This window comes from Patiria miniata, unplaced genomic scaffold (genome assembly GCF_015706575.1).
Source record: "Patiria miniata isolate m_02_andy unplaced genomic scaffold, ASM1570657v1 HiC_scaffold_12, whole genome shotgun sequence".
Classification (NCBI taxonomy): domain Eukaryota; kingdom Metazoa; phylum Echinodermata; class Asteroidea; order Valvatida; family Asterinidae; genus Patiria; species Patiria miniata.
The window spans coordinates 4,378,389-4,398,151 of record NW_024037050.1 but is presented as its reverse complement, the minus strand read 5'-3'; the positions used below and the strand labels follow the sequence as shown (position 1 = coordinate 4,398,151).

Genomic DNA, 19,763 nt, shown 5'->3' with positions numbered 1-19,763 from the left:
TGGCACCTTGCCGATTTGCATGCTGGTTAGCCCATTCATCCGTTCCCCAACGGTGTAAAGTTTGTACAGAACGGTTCTATTTAAGGTACCTTTAGACTGCGATACATGAGAGCCATGTCGGTTGGCGCTGACAGGCCTCCCTATGGGACTTACTGCTCAAAAACGAAACTAGTGGCATCAGCTACCACATCTGCAGTTTTCTCCAAAAGTTTCAGGTCTGGCGCCTTGCCGATTTGCATGTTGGTTGGCCCATTCATCCGCGTCCCAACGGTGTAAAGTTTGTCCAGAACGGTCCGTGTTAAGGTACCTTTAGACTGCGATACATGAGAGCCACGTCGGTTGGCGCTGACAGGCCTCCCTATGGGACTTACTGCACAACAACGAAACTAGTGGCATCAGCTACTACATCTGCAGTTTTCTCCAAAAGTTTCACGTCTGGCACCTTGCCGATTTGCATGTTGGTTGGCCCATTCATCCGCTTCCCAACGGTGTAAAGTTGTCCAGAACGGTCCATGTTAAGGAACCTTTAGACTGCGATACATGAGAGCCATGTCGGTTGGCGCTGACAGGCCTCCCTATGGGACTTACTGCACAAAAACGAAACTAGTGGCATCAGCTACAACATCTTTTTTTCTCCAAAAGTTACAGGTTTAATTGCCGCCTTGCCGATTTGCATGCTGGTTGGCCCATTCATCCGCTTCCCAACGGTGTAAAGTTTGTCCAGAACAGTCCATGTTAAGGTACCTTTGGGACTTACAGCACAAAAGCGAAACTAGTGGCACAGCTAATACATCTGCAGTTTTCTCCAAAAGTTTCACGTCTGGCACCTTGCCGATTTGCATGCTGGTTAGCCCATTCATCCGCTTCCCAACGGTGTAAAGTTTGTCCAGAACGGTCCATGTTAAGGAACCTTTAGACTGCGATACATGAAAGCCATGTCGGTTGGCGCTGACAGGCCTCCCTATGGGACTTACTGCACAAAAACGAAACTAGTGGCATCAGCTACTACATCTGCAGTTTTCTCCGAAAGTTTCAGGTCTGGCACCTTGCCGATTTGCATGTTGGTTGGCCCATTCATCCGCGTCTAAACGGTGTAAAGTTTGTCCAGAACGGTCAATGTTAAGGTGCCTTTAGACTGCGATACATGAGAGCCATGTCGGTTGGCGCTGACAGGCCTCCCTATGGGACTTACTGCACAAAAACGAAACTAGTGGCATCAGCTACTACATCTGCAGTTCTCTCCAAAAGTTTCAGGTCTGGCACCTTGCCGATTTGCATGCTGGTTGGCCCATTCATCCACTTCCCAACGGTGTAAAGTTTGTCCAGAACGGTTCTTATTAAGGTACCTTTAGACTGTGATACATGAGAGCCATGTCGGTTGGCGCTGACAGGCCTTGCTATGGGACTTACTGCATAAAAACGAAACTAGTGGCATCAGCTACTACATCTGCATTTTTCTCCAAAAGTTTCAGGTCTGGCGCCCTGCCGATTTGCATGCTGGCTGGCGCTGGCCCATTCATGCACACTATTGGACAATAGATGACGCTTTTCAGGGCGGCTCACGTGCCGGCGAAATTCCAAACAAGGCACTCGTAATTAAACGGCTGCTGGTAAATAAAGGGCATTTTTTTAAAGGCCACTTGTTAAAAAAGGCACTTTTTACAAGTATTGGGGGGGGGGGGGATATTGGGTGGGGGAGGGTAAATACCCAATAACCTTCCCCCCCCCCCCCCCCTGAGTCGGGCACTAAGCCTCTTTTCGAGTCGTTTCCATGTAAGGTCTCGAACCACTGAAGAACCAAACAATGCTATTTCGAATCTCCGTTTCATAAATGTGGCAACCGATTTTGAACAGCTTCCAAAGTATCCGTCTTAATTTGGTGATATGATGAGGATACCAGAACATCTTCAACTGTGGCCTGACACACTGAAGTTTTAATTGCAATGATAAAAAAATACGTCGAAGAAGACCTACTAGGTTATGCTGGCTTTGGTGACAGCTTTGACAAATATTGTTGTTCCAGTTAGGCCTAAGTGACCCCAATGTATGATTGTCCACAGGTTGAAGTTGAGAATCAGTGAATCACCCTGCAGAGAGTGGTCTTTTCCTGTACTGTGGGCATGCTGTGGGTGGGTGTCGGACGCTTCGCCCCATTTCCACATCGCCCCATGTCACTTCGCCCCTAACCACTTCGCCCCATCCCCACTTCGCCCCATTCCCACATCGCCCCATCTCCGCTTCGCCCCATCCCCACTTCGCCCCATCCCCACTTCGCCCCATCCCCACTTCGCCCCATGTAGTATTAAAAAAGGTGAAGGCTAGGGGTGCAGACCAAATAAACTGCCAAAGACCCCCGATAATAAATGCTCCCAATTCTAGAAACTTAGGAAAAATACAAACTCTCTGATGAGGTGCTCGAGACACAGATGGAGAAATGATGGCTCTATCCCATTCAGAGACGCCTCTCCTATTGGCTTGTGAATAAATCATCAGCCGCTGGATTCAAAAGAATCCGTAGGTATGGGGTATGGGTCAGTGAGTTAAAAGGAACTCACTGCCTTGAGGAAAATGTTCCGTCAAAATTTGTCTCATATGTGACACTTACAACTTCATTTAGATGAGATTGATTCCTCCAAGAGTGAAATTAGGATGTCAAAAGTATTGTCGTTCTCAGATAAGTGGGAGACGGGTTGGTATAGCCAGGTTGGGAACAACGTTGGATCTTTTACTTCAAGCTTTTTTCTCGGTAGGGGCATGGAGGAAGGAGCCTAGCTTGAGAGGTTGGTTATGAATTGCCATTTGGTGATGGGCTAATTCTTTCCGTTGGTTAGCAATTAGTGAATCTGTTGAAATTGTTTTTTAAGCCAAAAAATAGATAAGATTTTTTTTTACATGTAACGGCTGGGGCGAAGTGGGGATGGGGCGAAGTGGGGATGGGGCGAAGTGGGGATGGGGCGAAGTGGGAATGGGGCAAAGTAGGGATGGGGCGATGTGGGAATGGGGCGATGTGGGATGGGGCGAAGTGGTTAGGGGCGAAGTGACATGGGGCGACGTGGAAATGGGGCGAAGTGTCCGACACTGTGGGTGGGTGATGTGCATTAACAAAGCATTTCTTGATACTGAATTTCATCAGTCATCGATTTTGTCGATCTTATCAAATGTTTTTTCAATCAAAAGGAGGGGACAAAGTTTTGGTAGTGACGTTGGCAGTACTATTTGGAGATCTAAAGATGTCTTTTGGGAGTCCCACCTTGGAAATGGTATACTATAGCAAGATCGAAGCGACCATGAAATTAGAGTATACCGCCCTCAAACGCCTCAAGCGTAGAGCTAGAAATTGATTGACTAATGATCACGCCTTCAATTTAACCAATCATCTCTTCACGTTTGGACACACCTCCGGATATACGTGACGTCACCATGTTGGCACGTCTACAACGCAGGTCGTGTGTACTGTACTACGTGACGCATGTGGCCGGCCGGCATTTTATATTACGCACTTACTTACTTTGTAAACGTTGATCGCTCCACAAGCTGTGATTTCTTCCTTTGGAATTTGAATAATTATTGCTGGATTTAAGGTAAGATTTATTTCATATCGCTCTTCCCAATGTCGAGAATACAATGAGAAACCTTGAAGACAAATCTACCTAATCTTTGGTCATGTTGGTGGACAGGAATGTTGGAATATGCGAAACAGACATGCCCGCGTCCAGCAATTTACCGCTACGGTTGGGATGACCATAAATCGGAGGAAGGATTCCTTCGGAATGTCAGACAAGTCGACCGTTGAGACAACTCGACTCGGGACAAGTCGACCGTTGAGACAACTCGACCGTTGAGACAAGTCGACCGTTGAGACAACTCGACTCGGGACAACTCGACCGTTGAGACAGCTAACGTGCACGGCACGTGCACGGTACGGCCACGCGGTTGACCGGAGATGCGCGCACAGGCCCGGCAAAAACGAACGATGTGCACGGACAATCACGCTGCGCTATATCGGCTCTGCTCTGTTACGTGTCATAACTCCCAAACGGCGATCAGCCGCCGTCAAAATCCCCGGTGCTATCCCCAAAACTAGGCCCAAAAACATGCGAGGCGACTTGTATCAACGGTCGACTTGTCTTTTCATTTATCGCACATACGGTCGAGTTGTCTCAACGGTTGAGTTGTCTCAACGGGCGACTTGTCCCGAGTCGAGTTGTCTGAACGGTCGACTTGTCTGACCCCCATTCCTTCCTCCATGGGATGACCGCATGACCACGCTACATGACGACGTGTATCGTATCCGCATGTGACAATTTCGCAGTTCATCACGACGCCAGTTTTTATCTTAAAGGGAATATACAACATTTGTAAACATCGAAAAATAAAACTACCAAGTTTTGCGAAATACCTTAACAGGATGTTGGTAAATGACAGTCTAAAGCATCCTGTAAAATTATGGCACCTGGTATACTGTCATTTTCAAGAAAAGTGGTATTTTTGTATCAATTTCCAACGCTGATCGGCCGATCAGCGTTGGAAACAACTGGCTTTTTTTCAAATACTGGCCCCAATTGACCATTGCACTTGTTTGCAATCGATTACAAACCTATGAACGGGTACGAGCCAGCTAGACTGGTTCCCTGACCTTACAATTCCCCAATGTATGTAAACTGCTCTGTTTCTTCTTATATGGAGTCAGGGAACCAGACTACAGGAAAATGATCGTTTTTCTTGGTTTTTATAGCATTTTCGAACCCAAAACCTCCAAAAAGTCAGTGTAACTATATTTGCTTTATATTTCCAACCCCCCAATTCCATCCATTTCTGAAAATTACAGCAAAAGCAAATGATGTATATTCCCTTTAATAAAATCAATGACAGTTTCAGCCCCCCCCCCCCCCCCCCATCCCCCGGTTTAGTGGTCTGAACTTCAAATGTCGCATTTAGTGGATCAGTTTTCACAAGTCAAATGTTCCAAAATGGGGAATAATACTAATAGACCAATAGTACATAGATTGTGTTACTAGTTTTGTGTTGGTGGTACCATTAGGCCAAATAAAAAGAAAACATGTTTAGCGTCCTGCCTTTTTGAAAAAAAGGAAGCGGGGGCCTTTTTTCCCCTCCAGAATGGTAATCTATGTTAGGCCAAAGAAAAAGACTGGTTTCTGGTATGCGCGCGTTGCCGTAGCCATGTGCGTCGGCAAAATTAAATAGTTTTTTTTTCAATGTACAGTAAGATGATGTCTCACAACCGCCGCAGTGTCGTTAACGCACAAGGCATGGTGTGTTTGCTGCCACCAATGTCTCAAAAGTCTCGCATTTGATTGAAACTAAAGAGAGGCCCGCAACTACACAATCACTTATAAAGCTTAGTTAAAGGAAGCATCCATTTTGTAAAAATTCAAATTAAGTCGATCAATAATAACTTCATTTTTGTGTAAATTGAATTAATTGTTAGATGGCAGAGTTACCGAATGGGAAGAGGTCGAAATGGACTGTGCGTGCATCAGACATGGCCAACAGGACACACAACCCAATCCGAGCCATTGTAGATGGCTTGAAGCTGGAACCCAACCCAGATAAAGACTTCATTGCCCTGTCACTGGGTAGGTGTGCGTAAGCCCTTTAGTTTATGCAAACATATCTTGGGCCCCACTACTGCTGCCTGCAGGCAGTGAAAAAAGGAAGGGGGGCAATTTGGATATCCGCTTCAGAGACATAAGGCCGAGTAAAAAAAAAATAGTTTCTCGTCCGGGGTTTTTGAAAAAAGGGAGGAAGCGGGGCTTTTCATTTTTTATTTTTTATTTTATTCAAGATGACCGCCTTTTCAAAATTTCCTGCAACCGTTGGTGTTCCACTGTTCAAAGACACTTTTAAAGATGAAAGACAAGTTGGAAAAGAGAACTGAACATATTTACAGTGTCATTTAGAGTTGTATTGGTATTGGTATTTATTTTCCAATGAATTTGTAGACTTTTTCGGTGTGTTTCTACAACATTTTTCAAAAATAAAAAATAATAAAAAAATCCAGGCGGCCTCCAAAAAGGAAACGGGCGGGGACGAGAAACTTGTTTTTTTTTTTACTTCGCCTAAGCACTATCTGACACATTTTTGACACATTCTGCAGCCATTGCAACTGCCTTTTGGAAAAACGCATAGAAAACAAAGAGATACCAGTACACTGTGCAACGGGAAGCACAATTACATTTACCTGGTCACTGACATGGAAAAACTAATGTGCAATGCTAGACATCTACATATACATGTACATGTACAATGAACTTGATGTTGTGCCCATTCTTGAAAATCACGCATTCTCGAGAATGGGCATGCACATTCTTGAGAATGGGCGCGCATTCTTAAGAATGAGCGCCCATTCTTAAGAACGAGCACGCGTTCTTAAGAATGAGTGCTCATTCTTAAGATTGGGTGGGAATATCACGTGCACAATTTATGAATTTTGCCCAATCTTAACAAACATTGCACGACATAATTATGTTAAATGAATTGTATAGCGGTTAAAAGGGAAACAATTCATATCAAGAGGAAAGAAAATGTGCTATGCTTCTGTACTCGTATAACTAAGATAATTTGAATCAAATTAAACCTGTTATTATTGCTTTTTTTCTGCCCACTATGGGAAGTTTTGTAATAACGGAGGACTGGGAACTAGTCTGGGAAGTGCTTTGTTTAGGCTAGACAAGTTACAAGTCCCTGCATGTATCATATGCGTGCCACGAAAAAAAATGATGTCCAGAAGCTGCCAAAATTGCTCTTTTGACTAGATAGAATCCAGCTCTGCGACGTTATGGTGGGATGTGAACAATAAATTTGTGGCAATTTAAATGGGAAATAGCATTAGCACTATGGGATGTCGCAGTATTCATTCTCATTCTTCACATTCTTCATTCTTACGTCCCCCCCCCCCCCCCCCCCCCCCCCGCTTTTATTATCCCAAAAATCAGAATTCTTTGCACTAGTATTATTATGTCTCTTATATTTTCCCGGTCCCCCCCCCCCATATTAATACGCCTTTACTTATCATATCCACTCTACTTTTCAGCGCCTTGCGTTGCAACAGTATAATTATTGAGAATCAGTGAACGAGGATTCAGCTAGACTTGCCAAGCGCAGCCGGTGCTCGGCATCGACAAGACCGTTATCTTGTCGCGCATTCTCGAGAATGTGCGCTCAATCTGGAAGAGTTATTTTTTGCCAAGATTGAGCAAGGATCCAGTTGCACATTCTCAAGAATGTGCATGCCCATTCTCGAGAATGCGTGATTTTCAAGAATGGGCACAACATTGACATGTTACATGTACATACATGTAACATGGAGCTATGTACATTTGTACATTAGAACTTCGCCAGACTAGGACCTTGGGTGCAGTCATTTAGGACAAACTCTCACCAAAGTTTCCTTAAAACATCAGGATAACTACATGTAGGTTGCTAATTCGTTTCAAACAAGATAAGTAGTTCCCATGGTGAATACCAAGTGAAAAAAATGGTCCAAATTATTTCAAATTCAGAAAACATTACTTTTAATATGGAACAGCTAGATACTGAAGAAGTACTGTGTTTGAGACACATTTGTTAGGGCTAGCATGGAGTGTGAACAACATTTTTTACCTGAAGGTGCATGTACACAAACCTTGGGCCGATTTTACAAAATGCTGAGACACGTCTCAGGAAGGGTAATTCGTCTTAACGCGCAAAATTGATCGAGTAGAGTAATTTTTCTGACAGAAGTTCATGTTCTATGCACATGCATGCGCGCGAGAAGTTTGTTTTGGGCATTTCTTTTCAACGACTATTTCGTCAAGCGGAAAAAACAAACATGAAACAGCCATCAAATTGGTAGTTTTTATGCGTCTTGCTTAAGATGGGTTTAGTGAAATTGGTCTTAGGAAGCGGCTTAGCTAAGATCGATCTTAGGTCCTAAGATGAGATGGGTTTTGTGAAATCGGCCACTGCATTGTCTTTGAATTGTTGCATATGTAGCAGCAATGGCACTCAAGTATCATTCAACTTTTCTTTTTCACAAATGATGGGGTAGTCAGTTCATAACTTGCCTTTGTTTTGGTTTGCTTCAGGGGATCCCACCCTATTTGGTAACTTATCCATTTGTGAGGAAATGCGTGAAACTGTATGTGATGTCGTCAATGGTATGAAGAGCAATGGATATGGGCCCGCCTTAGGTAAGTTGTTTGTTTGTATTCTGGTATGTAAATTTTTGTATAAAGTTTAAAAATTTTAACTGGTTAGACATTTTTGCAATTGTGTTTATTTCGCAAGTTTGGTGTCTGTCTTCAAGGCTGAAGTTTCTGTCAGGAATCACTGACATCCATCTTACTTAAATAAAAAAAAACAAAAAAAAACTAAATGTTAGTTTATTGTTTACTTCATTTTTAACAAAATGTAATCAATAAATGTGTTAAGGAATTTTTTTTCTCACTTCTAAGGGAAGTTTAAGCAGTGTTTATGTTTCAACATACATACATGTACATATATGTACAGTGTACGAAGTGCCCCATAAATTCCCAATTTACCTTTTCATTTCATTTCATTTCAGAAACATTTATTTCCACATGAATAATCACTTTAGAAAACAAAACAATTGTTACATAAAAACTACTAAGTGGAGGCATTACACAAGAAGCCGGAGCTTATAAACGGAATGCCTTAAACACAACAAAAAATATATATAAACAATACTGAAAAGGGAAAATATATATATATTCTCCCTCCGGAATGGCAAAACTACATGTACACCAAATGACAAAGAAGAAAAAGAAATTTAACGTACCGAGTATATGTACATCTAGTGGTGTGCATTTACGGGTAGTACAACACGGGTGCTCGTAAAAGAAACCTAACCACAAAATTCAAATCCATGAAGTTGTCAGAAGGGCTTTATAGCTTTATGGTGTAAACTGCAACTTTTACAAGCGTCATCTGTCGGGCATTAAAATGCACATATTACATGAAAATCTGTTTTGCTTTTCCATGTAGCCAGGTTTTCATTTTGAAAATGCTCTACAAATGGCCTCAAAATCTTTCTTTTTCATTGTCTGAAAAGTAAGCACGTTATCAATTCGTAAAGTTGGTTATGGGTACCCGATCCCATAAACTGGACCCATTTCCTGACATCAGCGGTCGGGTAGGCTACTCGGGTACCCGGTTCCCACGCACACCACTAGCACCGAATAAGAAAGATGAACATGTTATACAAATATTGAGTGGTTCAGCGTGGAATGGGAGGAATATTATCGCAAGGTAAAATCTGGACTTTTCCATTTCACAAGGCGAAGCCAAGTGAACTGGAAAAGTCAAGATTTTACCGAGCGATAATATTCCTCCCATTTCACAATTTAAAGCCACTCAATATTTGTTTTATATAACTGACATTTAGATCCTTGTCATTTGATATATATGAACTTTTATTTCAATACAAAACTGGAGGAAAATGTATTTCTCTCTTCTAAACCACCCCTTCACGAAAATGTTTGAACCCAACGCTGTAGCACTGGCTCTTTGGAACAATACGCGCTACGCACAACGCTTAACGCGCACACCATCATGCATTTGCACACAAACACCGCGTCGTGATCCTAACTATTCAATAGTATTTCCCATTCCCCATGGGCGGATAGTACTTTTTTGAGCCGCGGCGTGAATGGGAGCAATAACGAATGTCACGTTATGTGAGTTCCACCAATCAAATGACAAGGATCTGTTTGTCGGTTATTTAAAGGCTGTTTTCAAATGGGAAAAAAGCACCCAATTACATGTACAAGTTGAATACTGCTTCCCCTTTCCCTTTGATGTCGGAACTTGGTGGGAAAAAATCACTGCTGCACACTAAAAATAGAACTCATCTAATCAGTCTAGGAAGCATTTAAGCATGATCAATACTGTGTGGACTTTCTGGGTTCACATTTCCTGGTTTGCTTTTCATCACACATTAATAGGACAATTAATATGCACTGTCTCTGGACATCCGAAAGTGCTCTCTATCCACTGTCGTCATGGCAACACGGTGATGTCATAGCCATGAGTGCTTCATGAAATCTAATGTGATTAGGGACAGACTGCTATGATGTCGAAGACAGTTTAGGTTCTTGAGAGTTGCTTCAAGGGCTTTTTACGCCTTGCTTATGAACTGCTGTTGACGAGTCGCATACATTTATGCATTGCTGTTCTTCAAAGTTGCTCTCTCCTCTATTTTAGAGTTTCACCTAAAAGGTTTTGTTTTTTAAATTGCTGTTTGTTTTAGCAATAAAGCTAATTTTTTTTCACTTTGGAATGAGACATCAAGGAAATTAGGAATAATTACTTCACAAATTATGAATTAGTTGCTGCCTGGCAATATTCAGGTGTATTTTTTTTTTATACATTATGGGTACAAGAGCAACCCAAAATAAAAGCACATTTTCAGAGGGTTGAAAATATCCAAAACAGAAAGAGTAGTTTTCTTTCACTTTCAGTTTCAGTAAAAACTACACATGTACAATTTAAAATGCGTTAAGATAAGATAATATTGAATATTTTGTATGGCATGGATGGAGCAACTTTGGACATTTGATCCAGAAGATGTGCATAGAATCTTCAATTTTGGTACATATGCAGACCACATGTACTGGTACTTGACTTTGGCGAACCTGCATCATGATCATTGGTCATACAAATGTCAAACAAGCTGGACTGAAAATATCTCTGAAGCTGCGGGCCAACAAATTTTTGTTAAAGGTGGAGTCCATCATTTGTAATTTGTGCATTTTGTTCGTTTGAAGCAACAAAAGTTCTCAAAATCCAACGAAGCGTGCTGAACAACTAACCTGATGAAGTTTCAGCTCAGCTTTAGCTGAACAACTAACCTGATGAAGTTTCAGCTCAGCTTTAGCGCCCGTGTGCGTCGTGTCAAGGCTTTGCCTTGAGATGCATCGTTGGAAAGGCCTTCCTTTATGATATACAGCTTTAGCTGTATATTTCGAGAAAAACAACATTCTAGGATCTCGATTTCAAATCAAAAGTTGCTGAATCATGTTTTCAATTGGGCCTGAATTCATCGTCCGAGACACGTTTTCACTGAGCCGATTGCAGCTCAAGATGTCGCGCACTGATCCCATGAATTATAGCCTCTGCGCGCCCGTGTGCGTCGTGTCAAGGCTTCGCCTTGAGATGCATCGTTGGAAAGGCCTTCCTTTATGATTTCTTCAAAATGACAGCTGGCATGCCACAAAGAATAATTTCACAGGGCGTTTAGTTCCCTTACTATCTTTCAACCAAGTATGTTTTTCAACAATAATTTTGTCAGTTACTTTTTGGATAGCTGCAAATGATGGACAGTATATGTAGCTTTAAAACAAACCTTAGGTTTTTGATCCCAGTGACCCCATGATGACCTTTGACCCCAGTTTGGTTATGTGACATGTTGGGGCTGGGCTACTGATACTTTTGACCATGTTTTGACAAAGTTTGGTTGAAATCGGTCAAAACATGTGAGCAATTATAGACAATGTCAACATTTGTTACTAACTAACTAACTTACTAAGTAAATGAGAGACATGATGATTTTTTGATCTGCTATCCCACAGCTGAAAACATCATGTCCTACTTTTGATCCTAAATACCGGTAACTCTGTTGTTTACCAATGGAGTTAAACAAACAAAAAACATCTCAAGCGCTGTATCGACATTGGAGGATGCCAATTCAAAAGTGGCAGATTCTGAAAGTTAGTATTTTTTCCAATGGCGATTAAATCTCACCCTCTTGCGCTAAGCTGATGAAACTTGCTGCATACAATTTGTCATGACTTGTTTACATGATCTGAAATTTTGGTTTAATTCCATTGGTAAACAACAGAGTTATTCAGGATCAAAAGTAGGACTTTTTTTTAATGTAGTACCGGTACATACATAACATCCACATGAAAGTCCTGATGATTGTCCTTTATTAAAGTTCCCCCTGAAACGTTTTGGTCAACTTGGGCCCCAGACAAAATTGTTCATGCAGTGGTGTTCTGTAGAATTTTTTTTTTTTTTTTCAACTTGAGTACACAATAAAAATTCACATACACTGTACCTGCATAAAATCAGGTGTGAATTTTATTGGAAATTCAGATCAATAAATGCCTCTGTGTAATGTTTGTACGGTATAAATTTAATCCTTTCCGGAAATGTAGATTTGTACTGGTTGCTGATGACTTTTGTCTTTAATTAATGTACCGGTACATCACACTGATTTTTGTTGCACACCCAGTTGCCTGGATGTACCATAAAATTGCAAATTCAGCAATGTTCTTAGCCAGATAATTTCAACAACAATGATGTACCTCCTGTACATAATTGTAAGAGAAAATTACTTGAAAGCATGACAGCAAATGTCAATGTCAATACATTTTAAGATTTGTTTGTGGTTCAATAGCTTCAAACTACATTTGGTGCTTCAGATAGATTCCAAAAAAGGATGATCCACCTTTGGACAACACACCACTCCCAAGGGGTCAATGGGCACTTTATACAATTGAGTGTGTTACATACATGTACGTGTACACTTGAACATGTATGCTTTAATACTCAAGTCATCATTGTGTTTAGAGAAACATGTTCATAATTTTTATCAGAACAGGACGTTTTGCTTCCGGTAGTTATCATAAAATCAACAAATTTGTCTAGAATAAGAAGTTAATTTATAACTTCATGAACATATGGCCGTCATAACCTTAAACGGGAGTGATTGAGATAACATATTTAACCCAAATAATCATCATGATTAAAAGTTAATATTATTAAGGAAAATACTAAAATGCATTTCAATATTTGCCAGGTCAACATAATCAGCGACAAGTTTCCAAAATTGGTGGTTTTCAACCGGTGTATTGTAGGCCTTAAAAATGATAAACAAGGAGAAAAGTAAAATGACCACCGTTTCATCTTCTTCTTATCTTTTGTGCTTTGCTAGAAGCTATAAATATTCACAACAGTATGAACATGATGAATGATCTAGCAAAAACATCTCCTTTTTTTATCACCAACAGCGTGCATTTTGACTAACTTTGAATATTTTCTTTTATGATTTTGAGTCAACTGGAAAATTTTCATATCTCCAAATATATGCTCAATGCTTTTTCAAAGGGTTTCTTGATCAGAATTTCATAAGAATCAGACAAGCGGATAAGAATTTCTCGTACCCAAATCTTACTTGAACAGTTTTCTTATAAAGAATATAGGCCTACAATTCTTACTCACTTGTAAGAATTGTAAAAGATCCCTATGAAAATCCTTAAGATCTGGTCCAAATGCCCATGGAATTTGCATTTAGAAAAACAAATGGTCTTGATACATTTTGCACACCGTAATGGCATGAATGGGATACAATTTCAAAGCTGCTATGAAAATGTTACGTGATTTCCAAATGGAATTTGCATCCAGACAATGAAAAATTACAAGCTGTATGCCAATGAAGACCGTGGCAATCATAAATTGATCTAAAAGGTTCTTTTGTTGTCTTCCAGGGCTGGAATTTGCAAGAGCTGCTGTTGCCAAACAGTTTTCTATCCCGGAGTCGCCACTCACGTCAAAGGTACATATCCCCACCACTGTTCGCTGTTGAAACTGCCAAGGAACATATTCTGCAGCTGTAATGGAACAACATGTAGTGTTGTACATTTTCGTGTAGTACGGGAACCAGGTACCTTGTACCCTATCAAGGTTAAACACGGGTACCATTAAATGAAAAGCTTTACAATGTAAATGGACCGATCCAGTAAGCACCACCCCATAGCGTTCTGACCAATCACAGCCGTGATTTATGTCTGACGTGCGTGCACAAAAGTCCGACGTGCGTGCACAAAAGTCCGACGTGCGTGCACAAAAGTCCGACATGTGTGCACGCGCGTATGATGCGCGCGGCAGGAAAATGCAGTGTGGCATTGGAGAGGAGCACACGTGTGTTAATTTGCCCAGTGCGCATTGGGCGGAGCTTACTGGATCGGTCCATTGCAACATTGGCGAGTGTCATCTGTCGCGCGTTAAAATGCACATAAACATAAAATCTGTACGGTTTTCCATGTAGCCTGGTTTTCAATTTAAAAATTCCCCACAAATGGCAATCACATATTTCTTGTTCATTGTCTGATAAGCTACTAAGTAATTTTTAAAGTGGGTGACGGATACCCGATCCCATAATCTGGAACCAGATCCCATAATCTGGAACCGGTTCCTGATATCAGCGGTCGGGTACTTGGGTACCCAGTTCCAATCACAATCCTAAATGGAATAAATAGTTTCAGTGCTTGGAAAAAAAATGAGAAATACGTGAAAAGTTTATGTAGGCCTAAGCCTTAGCCTGCATGTTTTTTGTCAGTTAACATGCAGCACAGTTGCACCGAATTTCATGGCATTCAAACCAAGTAAAGTTGTGCTGTCAAAAGCAGGACACAACTTGTACTGTAAACATATTTGTACAGAGTTTGTACGTGAACGCCTGCTAAAACTGTGCATGCAAAGATAGACCCTTTTCATAAAGCGCCCTCACTGAGGGAAGGTGATCTTTGATAGTTGATACTCATGAGTAGACACTTTGTACTTCCATTGTCACTTAATTTAAATTACAAAACCTTTCCACAGTGTTGACATTTTTTTTCTAAGCAGTTAAGTTCTTCCTCATGAAGTTGTCAACTTTTTTTTTGTATAGTAATTGCGTCAGGGAAATGGAAACTTCCATGTAGATGTACAAAAATGTAGTAATCTATAAGCAGAACGCCTCAGTCGCGATCAGTACTTCTACAAATCATAAAATTGTTGTACACGTATTTCTTTGTTATAAAAAACAGATATTTAGCTGTTATGCCCAAACCTGTCTACACATCAGATTTCACTTTGTCTGTCTGGTTGTGCAACCCTGCTGTTCTTGCAGGTCAAATCAGTGTCATATCCCTGCAGGGAAGCAGGGGCGACTGAGTTCAAATCCTGGTGGTATATCTGATAGATTTATTAGATGGCAGGTTGAATTAAGATTTAAAGGTACTCATTTCATTTTGGCCAGACATTGTAATATGTTCATGAATCGTTTACATGTACCTAAATTATTTCAAAGGTATGGATCATATCATAATGTCTTACAATTGTAGAGAAATCATTGGAAAACCCTGTTTGTTTACATGTGAAGTGGCAGTAGTTTTTGGCCTTGTCTTAACGTACAGGTATTTCAAGCGTAGAATTTTGATCCAGACTGTCACCAAAGGCTGGATCTGAATACAGTGTAATTCACTGTGAGATACACTGTGAATATCAGGGCCCAATTTTATGGCTCTGCTTACCATTAGCGAAAAATCCCTGGTTACTGTAGCAGAAACGTCCACGCTTATGGTAAGCGTATTTCACAGGTTAACGAGGAATTTTGGCTTCTGCGCGGTTAGCACAAAATGGTGATCGTAAGCATGGAATTTTGTCGTTAGCAGAGCCATGAAATTGGGCCCAGCTCCCACGCTAGCTTCAGAATTAAACACATAGCGATCCCATGAAGAACAATTTGAAAAGAAATTAAGATGTGTGACTGGAATCGGCTCGGCATTTGGGACCACATTTTTGTGTCTGAAATTCTTTTGCATGGTTATTACACAAAAACAGCAAATTTCCAAGGTACCGGTGTCATATGAAAATCCGACTCCTTTGAAAATCGAACCCCTTTTGCCTATTATTGGTTAATCCCTTGCACATCACTCTCTCATGATCCTAATACTACCAATGAGTCCATATTTTATGGGGTCAGATATTCACGCTATACATACACATACCGATACAATGCGAACATTCATATTCAACTTTTTAATGGTCTTTTCAATTATCATTTTGTGGTAAACACGTGTCCAAATGGGCACTTTTTCCTCTCAAAGATGCTGTTTTTTAGAAATAATTTTGCCTGTAGCAATACTAATCTGTTTCGGAACTAATTTTTTATTTATGTCTTTTGTATTTTCGTGGATGTTTGTGTGAAAAAAAGTGTAAATTTGAATATGTGAAAAACTGAAATGATAAAGATCCGAATACGTGCGTGTGTACCTTGAATCTATAAGCAGTCCATTTGGAAGCAGGTTCTTATGCAAGATGGCCTCTGATAAAACCATGAATTAGTAAAACAAAAACGTGTACTTTTACACTTTTGAGATCCCTCTGAAATTCTGATTTCAAACCAGGCTGCTCGCTAATACAGTGTATGTTTATTTTACATTTTCTTTGTGAATTGCATTAACGTAGACTCATATTGTTTTTTGTTCCCCCCCCCCCCCAGGATGTTGTGTTGGGCTGTGGATGTTCAGGTGCAATCGAGATGGCGTTATTGGTGCTCGCCAACCCTGGAGATAATGTCCTGGTCCCATGGCCTGGGTTCTCAATCTATCGTACTCTGGCTGGATCCTACCAGTTTGAAGCCAGAGGTTATAAGCTGCTGGTATGTGAGGTTCACAATGTGTCTTGCTGTGGGAAATCTGGAGTCTTACTATGTATTTAAAGTTGCTGTCCCTTGTTTTGTCGTGAAAAATAGATTTGTATTTTAAATTGCCAAGTTTTTGTGCAACTTTCTACTCCTCTTCAATGTATGAACACTAGATTTGACATCTTTTTTTGGGTTAATTTTTGTTGAAAAGTGCACTTCTTTAAATGTTTCAAATTTTCCATGCCGTGATGTCTTTTCAGGAACAGCGTTCAGTGAAAGGGGTTTCTGTTCAAATTGTGAACCCAAAATGTGCTCCGTGAAAACGTTTTGTGAGAAAAGTTTGCTCATTGGCTTACTGACATGTACTGATGCACTGACGTGATCTCCAAAGACTTAAAAACAAAATTTAGAACAGCAAAATATCCAAAATTCAAGCAACTTGTTTTGCTGAAACAGCCCAGAATGACATCACATTTCTGGTCATGAACATGGAAATTCGCATTAGCATAAAAACAAAAAAGGAACCAAAATACCCTTGAAATTTTTTTTGATTTTTTTTTTTTTTTTAGTCCCACGATTTTACCTTGGTGATATGTATGTGGCCTATTTTTCGAGTAGTATAATAGGGGTGTAAGTGGCGACACCAATGTCAAAATAGTCCGCCCCCGAAAAAAAAACTCAATTTTTTTTCTGCGGCCAAAAATTTGTCGGCAACATTTGGAAAAAAAAAAAATTGAGCCCCTCCCCGAAACCAAATCTTTGGTGCGCCACTGTTTTGAAGGACACTTGGGTCTAGTTCAAACTTGTAATCTTTAAAATTGCTGACATTATATCCAGCCTGAGATTAATACATGTATTGTGGATCCATTCTTCTCACTTCAGCCAGAGAAGTCGTGGGAGGCAGATCTTGAACACATGGAATCCCTGATTGATGAGAAGACGGCTTGCATCGTCGTCAACAGTCCCTCCAACCCATGCGGAGGCGTCTTCACCAAAGAACATCTCCAAGACATCTGTGCAAGTAAGCATTGCCCTTAAATGTGACCTGTCACCACGAAATGAGCTTAAAGTTGGAAAGTGCCATTTTGCAGTACAGTGGGGAAAAGCCACCATTTGAAGGGGTGGTCGATTATTTTTGTTTTCAGATGAACATCAAACCATCTGTATTTTCATTGCCCGGTCACCTTGAATATGATTCCATGTATTAAAGGGAATATACATCATTTGCTTTTGCTGTAATTTTCAGAAATGGATGGAATTGGGGGGTTGGAAATATATAGCAAATATAGTTACACTGACTTTTTTGAGGTTTTGGGTTCGAAAATGCTATAAAAACCAACAAAAACAATCATTTTCCTGTAGTCTGGTTCCCTGACTCCATATAAGAAGAAACAGAGCAGTTTACATACATTGGGGAATTGTAAGGTCAGGGAACCAGTCTAGCTGGCTTGTACCCGTTCATAGGTGTGTAATCGATTGCAAACAAGTGCGATGGTCGATTGGGGCCAGTATTTGAAAAAAAGCCAGTTGTTTCCAACGCTGATCGGCCGATCAGCGTTGGAAATTGATACAAAAATACCACTTTTCTTGAAAATGACAGTTTACCAGGTGCCATGATTTTACAGGATGCTTTACACTGTCATTCACTAACAGTCCAGCAAGGTATTTTAAAATTATTTGGTAGTTTTATTTTTTGATGTTTGCAAATGTTGTATTTTCCCTTTAATCTACAAATGGACAATAACTACTGTGTTGTATTTCAACCATCTGTATGCAAACAATTAAATAGCATATGGTTGGTTACCCTAAATTTGCATACAAGCCATATTATGTCACTGTAGAATAAGTGCTTTGGTCAACTAATTTGTCACTTTTTCAAACCATATCACCCTAGATTTTTAACACAATGTAATTTTTAACACAATACACTTTTTTTTAACACAGTGTAATTATAATAAAATATATGTATGCCTAGAGTTTAACACTATCCCTCTACATGTAGATCCAGTTTCATTTGCATGATTCTTTCAGTAAATAGAAGTGCTACAGCAAGACAAAACATGCCACGTAAAGCTGGTCACAGGTGCACAAAATTATATTCAATTGATTCAGAATGACTAGGGCCTATTCACTGTAATTTCTTTTTATGTTTCTGGTTATACTCATTGGGCTGGATTTAGCCCATTCATTGGCATTATAGCATAAATCTATATCGATAGCACTGCACTGCACACCCACGAAAGTCAGTGAGTGAGTGAGTCATCGTGAGTGCTCTCAGTCAGTTAGTGAGATACATGTACCTGTACGTGCATGGTACATGTATATAAGATGGCAATAGTCTTGCTCTCTTGGACCAGCACTTCATGTACATTGTACAATGTACCTGCGCAAGGGTGCACCCCATAGACACATGACATATGAACATTCCCATAGGCACCAGTAATAAATCCCCATTCTTCAAAATTCTTTTAAAAGGTGTTCAGGCTGCACAGGAAAATGATGATCAACAAGTTATCTGTCATTTTCTTTTCAATTTTCGGTGGGTTGACCATTGACTTTTCGAGAAATTCTCATCCAAAGAAGACCACCCCTAAAACGAATGATGATTGGAAAACCATAAAAAGTAGCCATTTTGAAAATGATCCCTCCTCAACATGGCTAAGTAGCGTCACTTTCGGGCCCGATTGAATCCAAAATGCTGAGAAGTGGAAGCCCAAGTCCAGGACAGAGGTCTAGTGCCTCATGTCTTCATTTCCCAATTCCATGGCTCTCAGAACTCTCTAATAATAAATTTGATGTATAACTTTTATTCATGAGCTTGGCGGATGGTAGCCTTGGTCAATGCTCTCGTCGTTATTCGTCCCGTACGCGGTCAATCGTCGGCATATATCCTCACGCGCTATGCACATGCATGTAAAAATACAGCGTGAACAGCGACCTCACGCGGCCACTATTTTTATATGCAAATCAGTTGGGGACGATCGAGAGCCTTGGTTCAATCGTCCATGTGAGGTTTTGGGGGTGGTGCTCATTATGTTAATAGCCTTAGCTGACCTTAAATGTCGTTTTCTTATTGGTCAATCGTTGCGTGGAAACTTGCATAGTGAAACGTGGCACCGTACATAATCCATACACGTACACGTTGTGTGTCTCTGCACACGGCACCAATGCACAAAAACTGTGGTTCCTGTCACGTCCGCAAAAGGCGAATAGCTGCAAATAATTTGATGACGTCCGGATTTACCAAGGTGTGATTGGACACTCCACATATTAGCCCCGCCTACACTTACATGTATCTGTATTCGCATACGAGGTCGTGTGCTAGAAATCC

At 40.6% G+C, this 19,763-nt stretch overlaps 1 protein-coding gene across 1 annotated transcript in view; it reads left to right on the top strand.

Moving 5' to 3' along the window:
- Positions 1-3,471: 3,471 nt before the first annotated feature.
- The window catches only part of LOC119745887 (tyrosine aminotransferase-like), a 28,115-nt gene continuing 11,823 nt past the window's right edge, over positions 3,472-19,763 (top strand). The window contains exons 1-6 of the mRNA XM_038222552.1: positions 3,472-3,581; positions 5,450-5,597; positions 8,088-8,192; positions 13,512-13,579; positions 16,289-16,447; positions 17,315-17,453. Coding sequence (XP_038078480.1) covers positions 5,450-5,597; positions 8,088-8,192; positions 13,512-13,579; positions 16,289-16,447; positions 17,315-17,453 — 619 coding nt within the window. The 5' untranslated portion in view covers positions 3,472-3,581. The remainder of the gene's footprint in view (positions 3,582-5,449; positions 5,598-8,087; positions 8,193-13,511; positions 13,580-16,288; positions 16,448-17,314; positions 17,454-19,763) is intronic.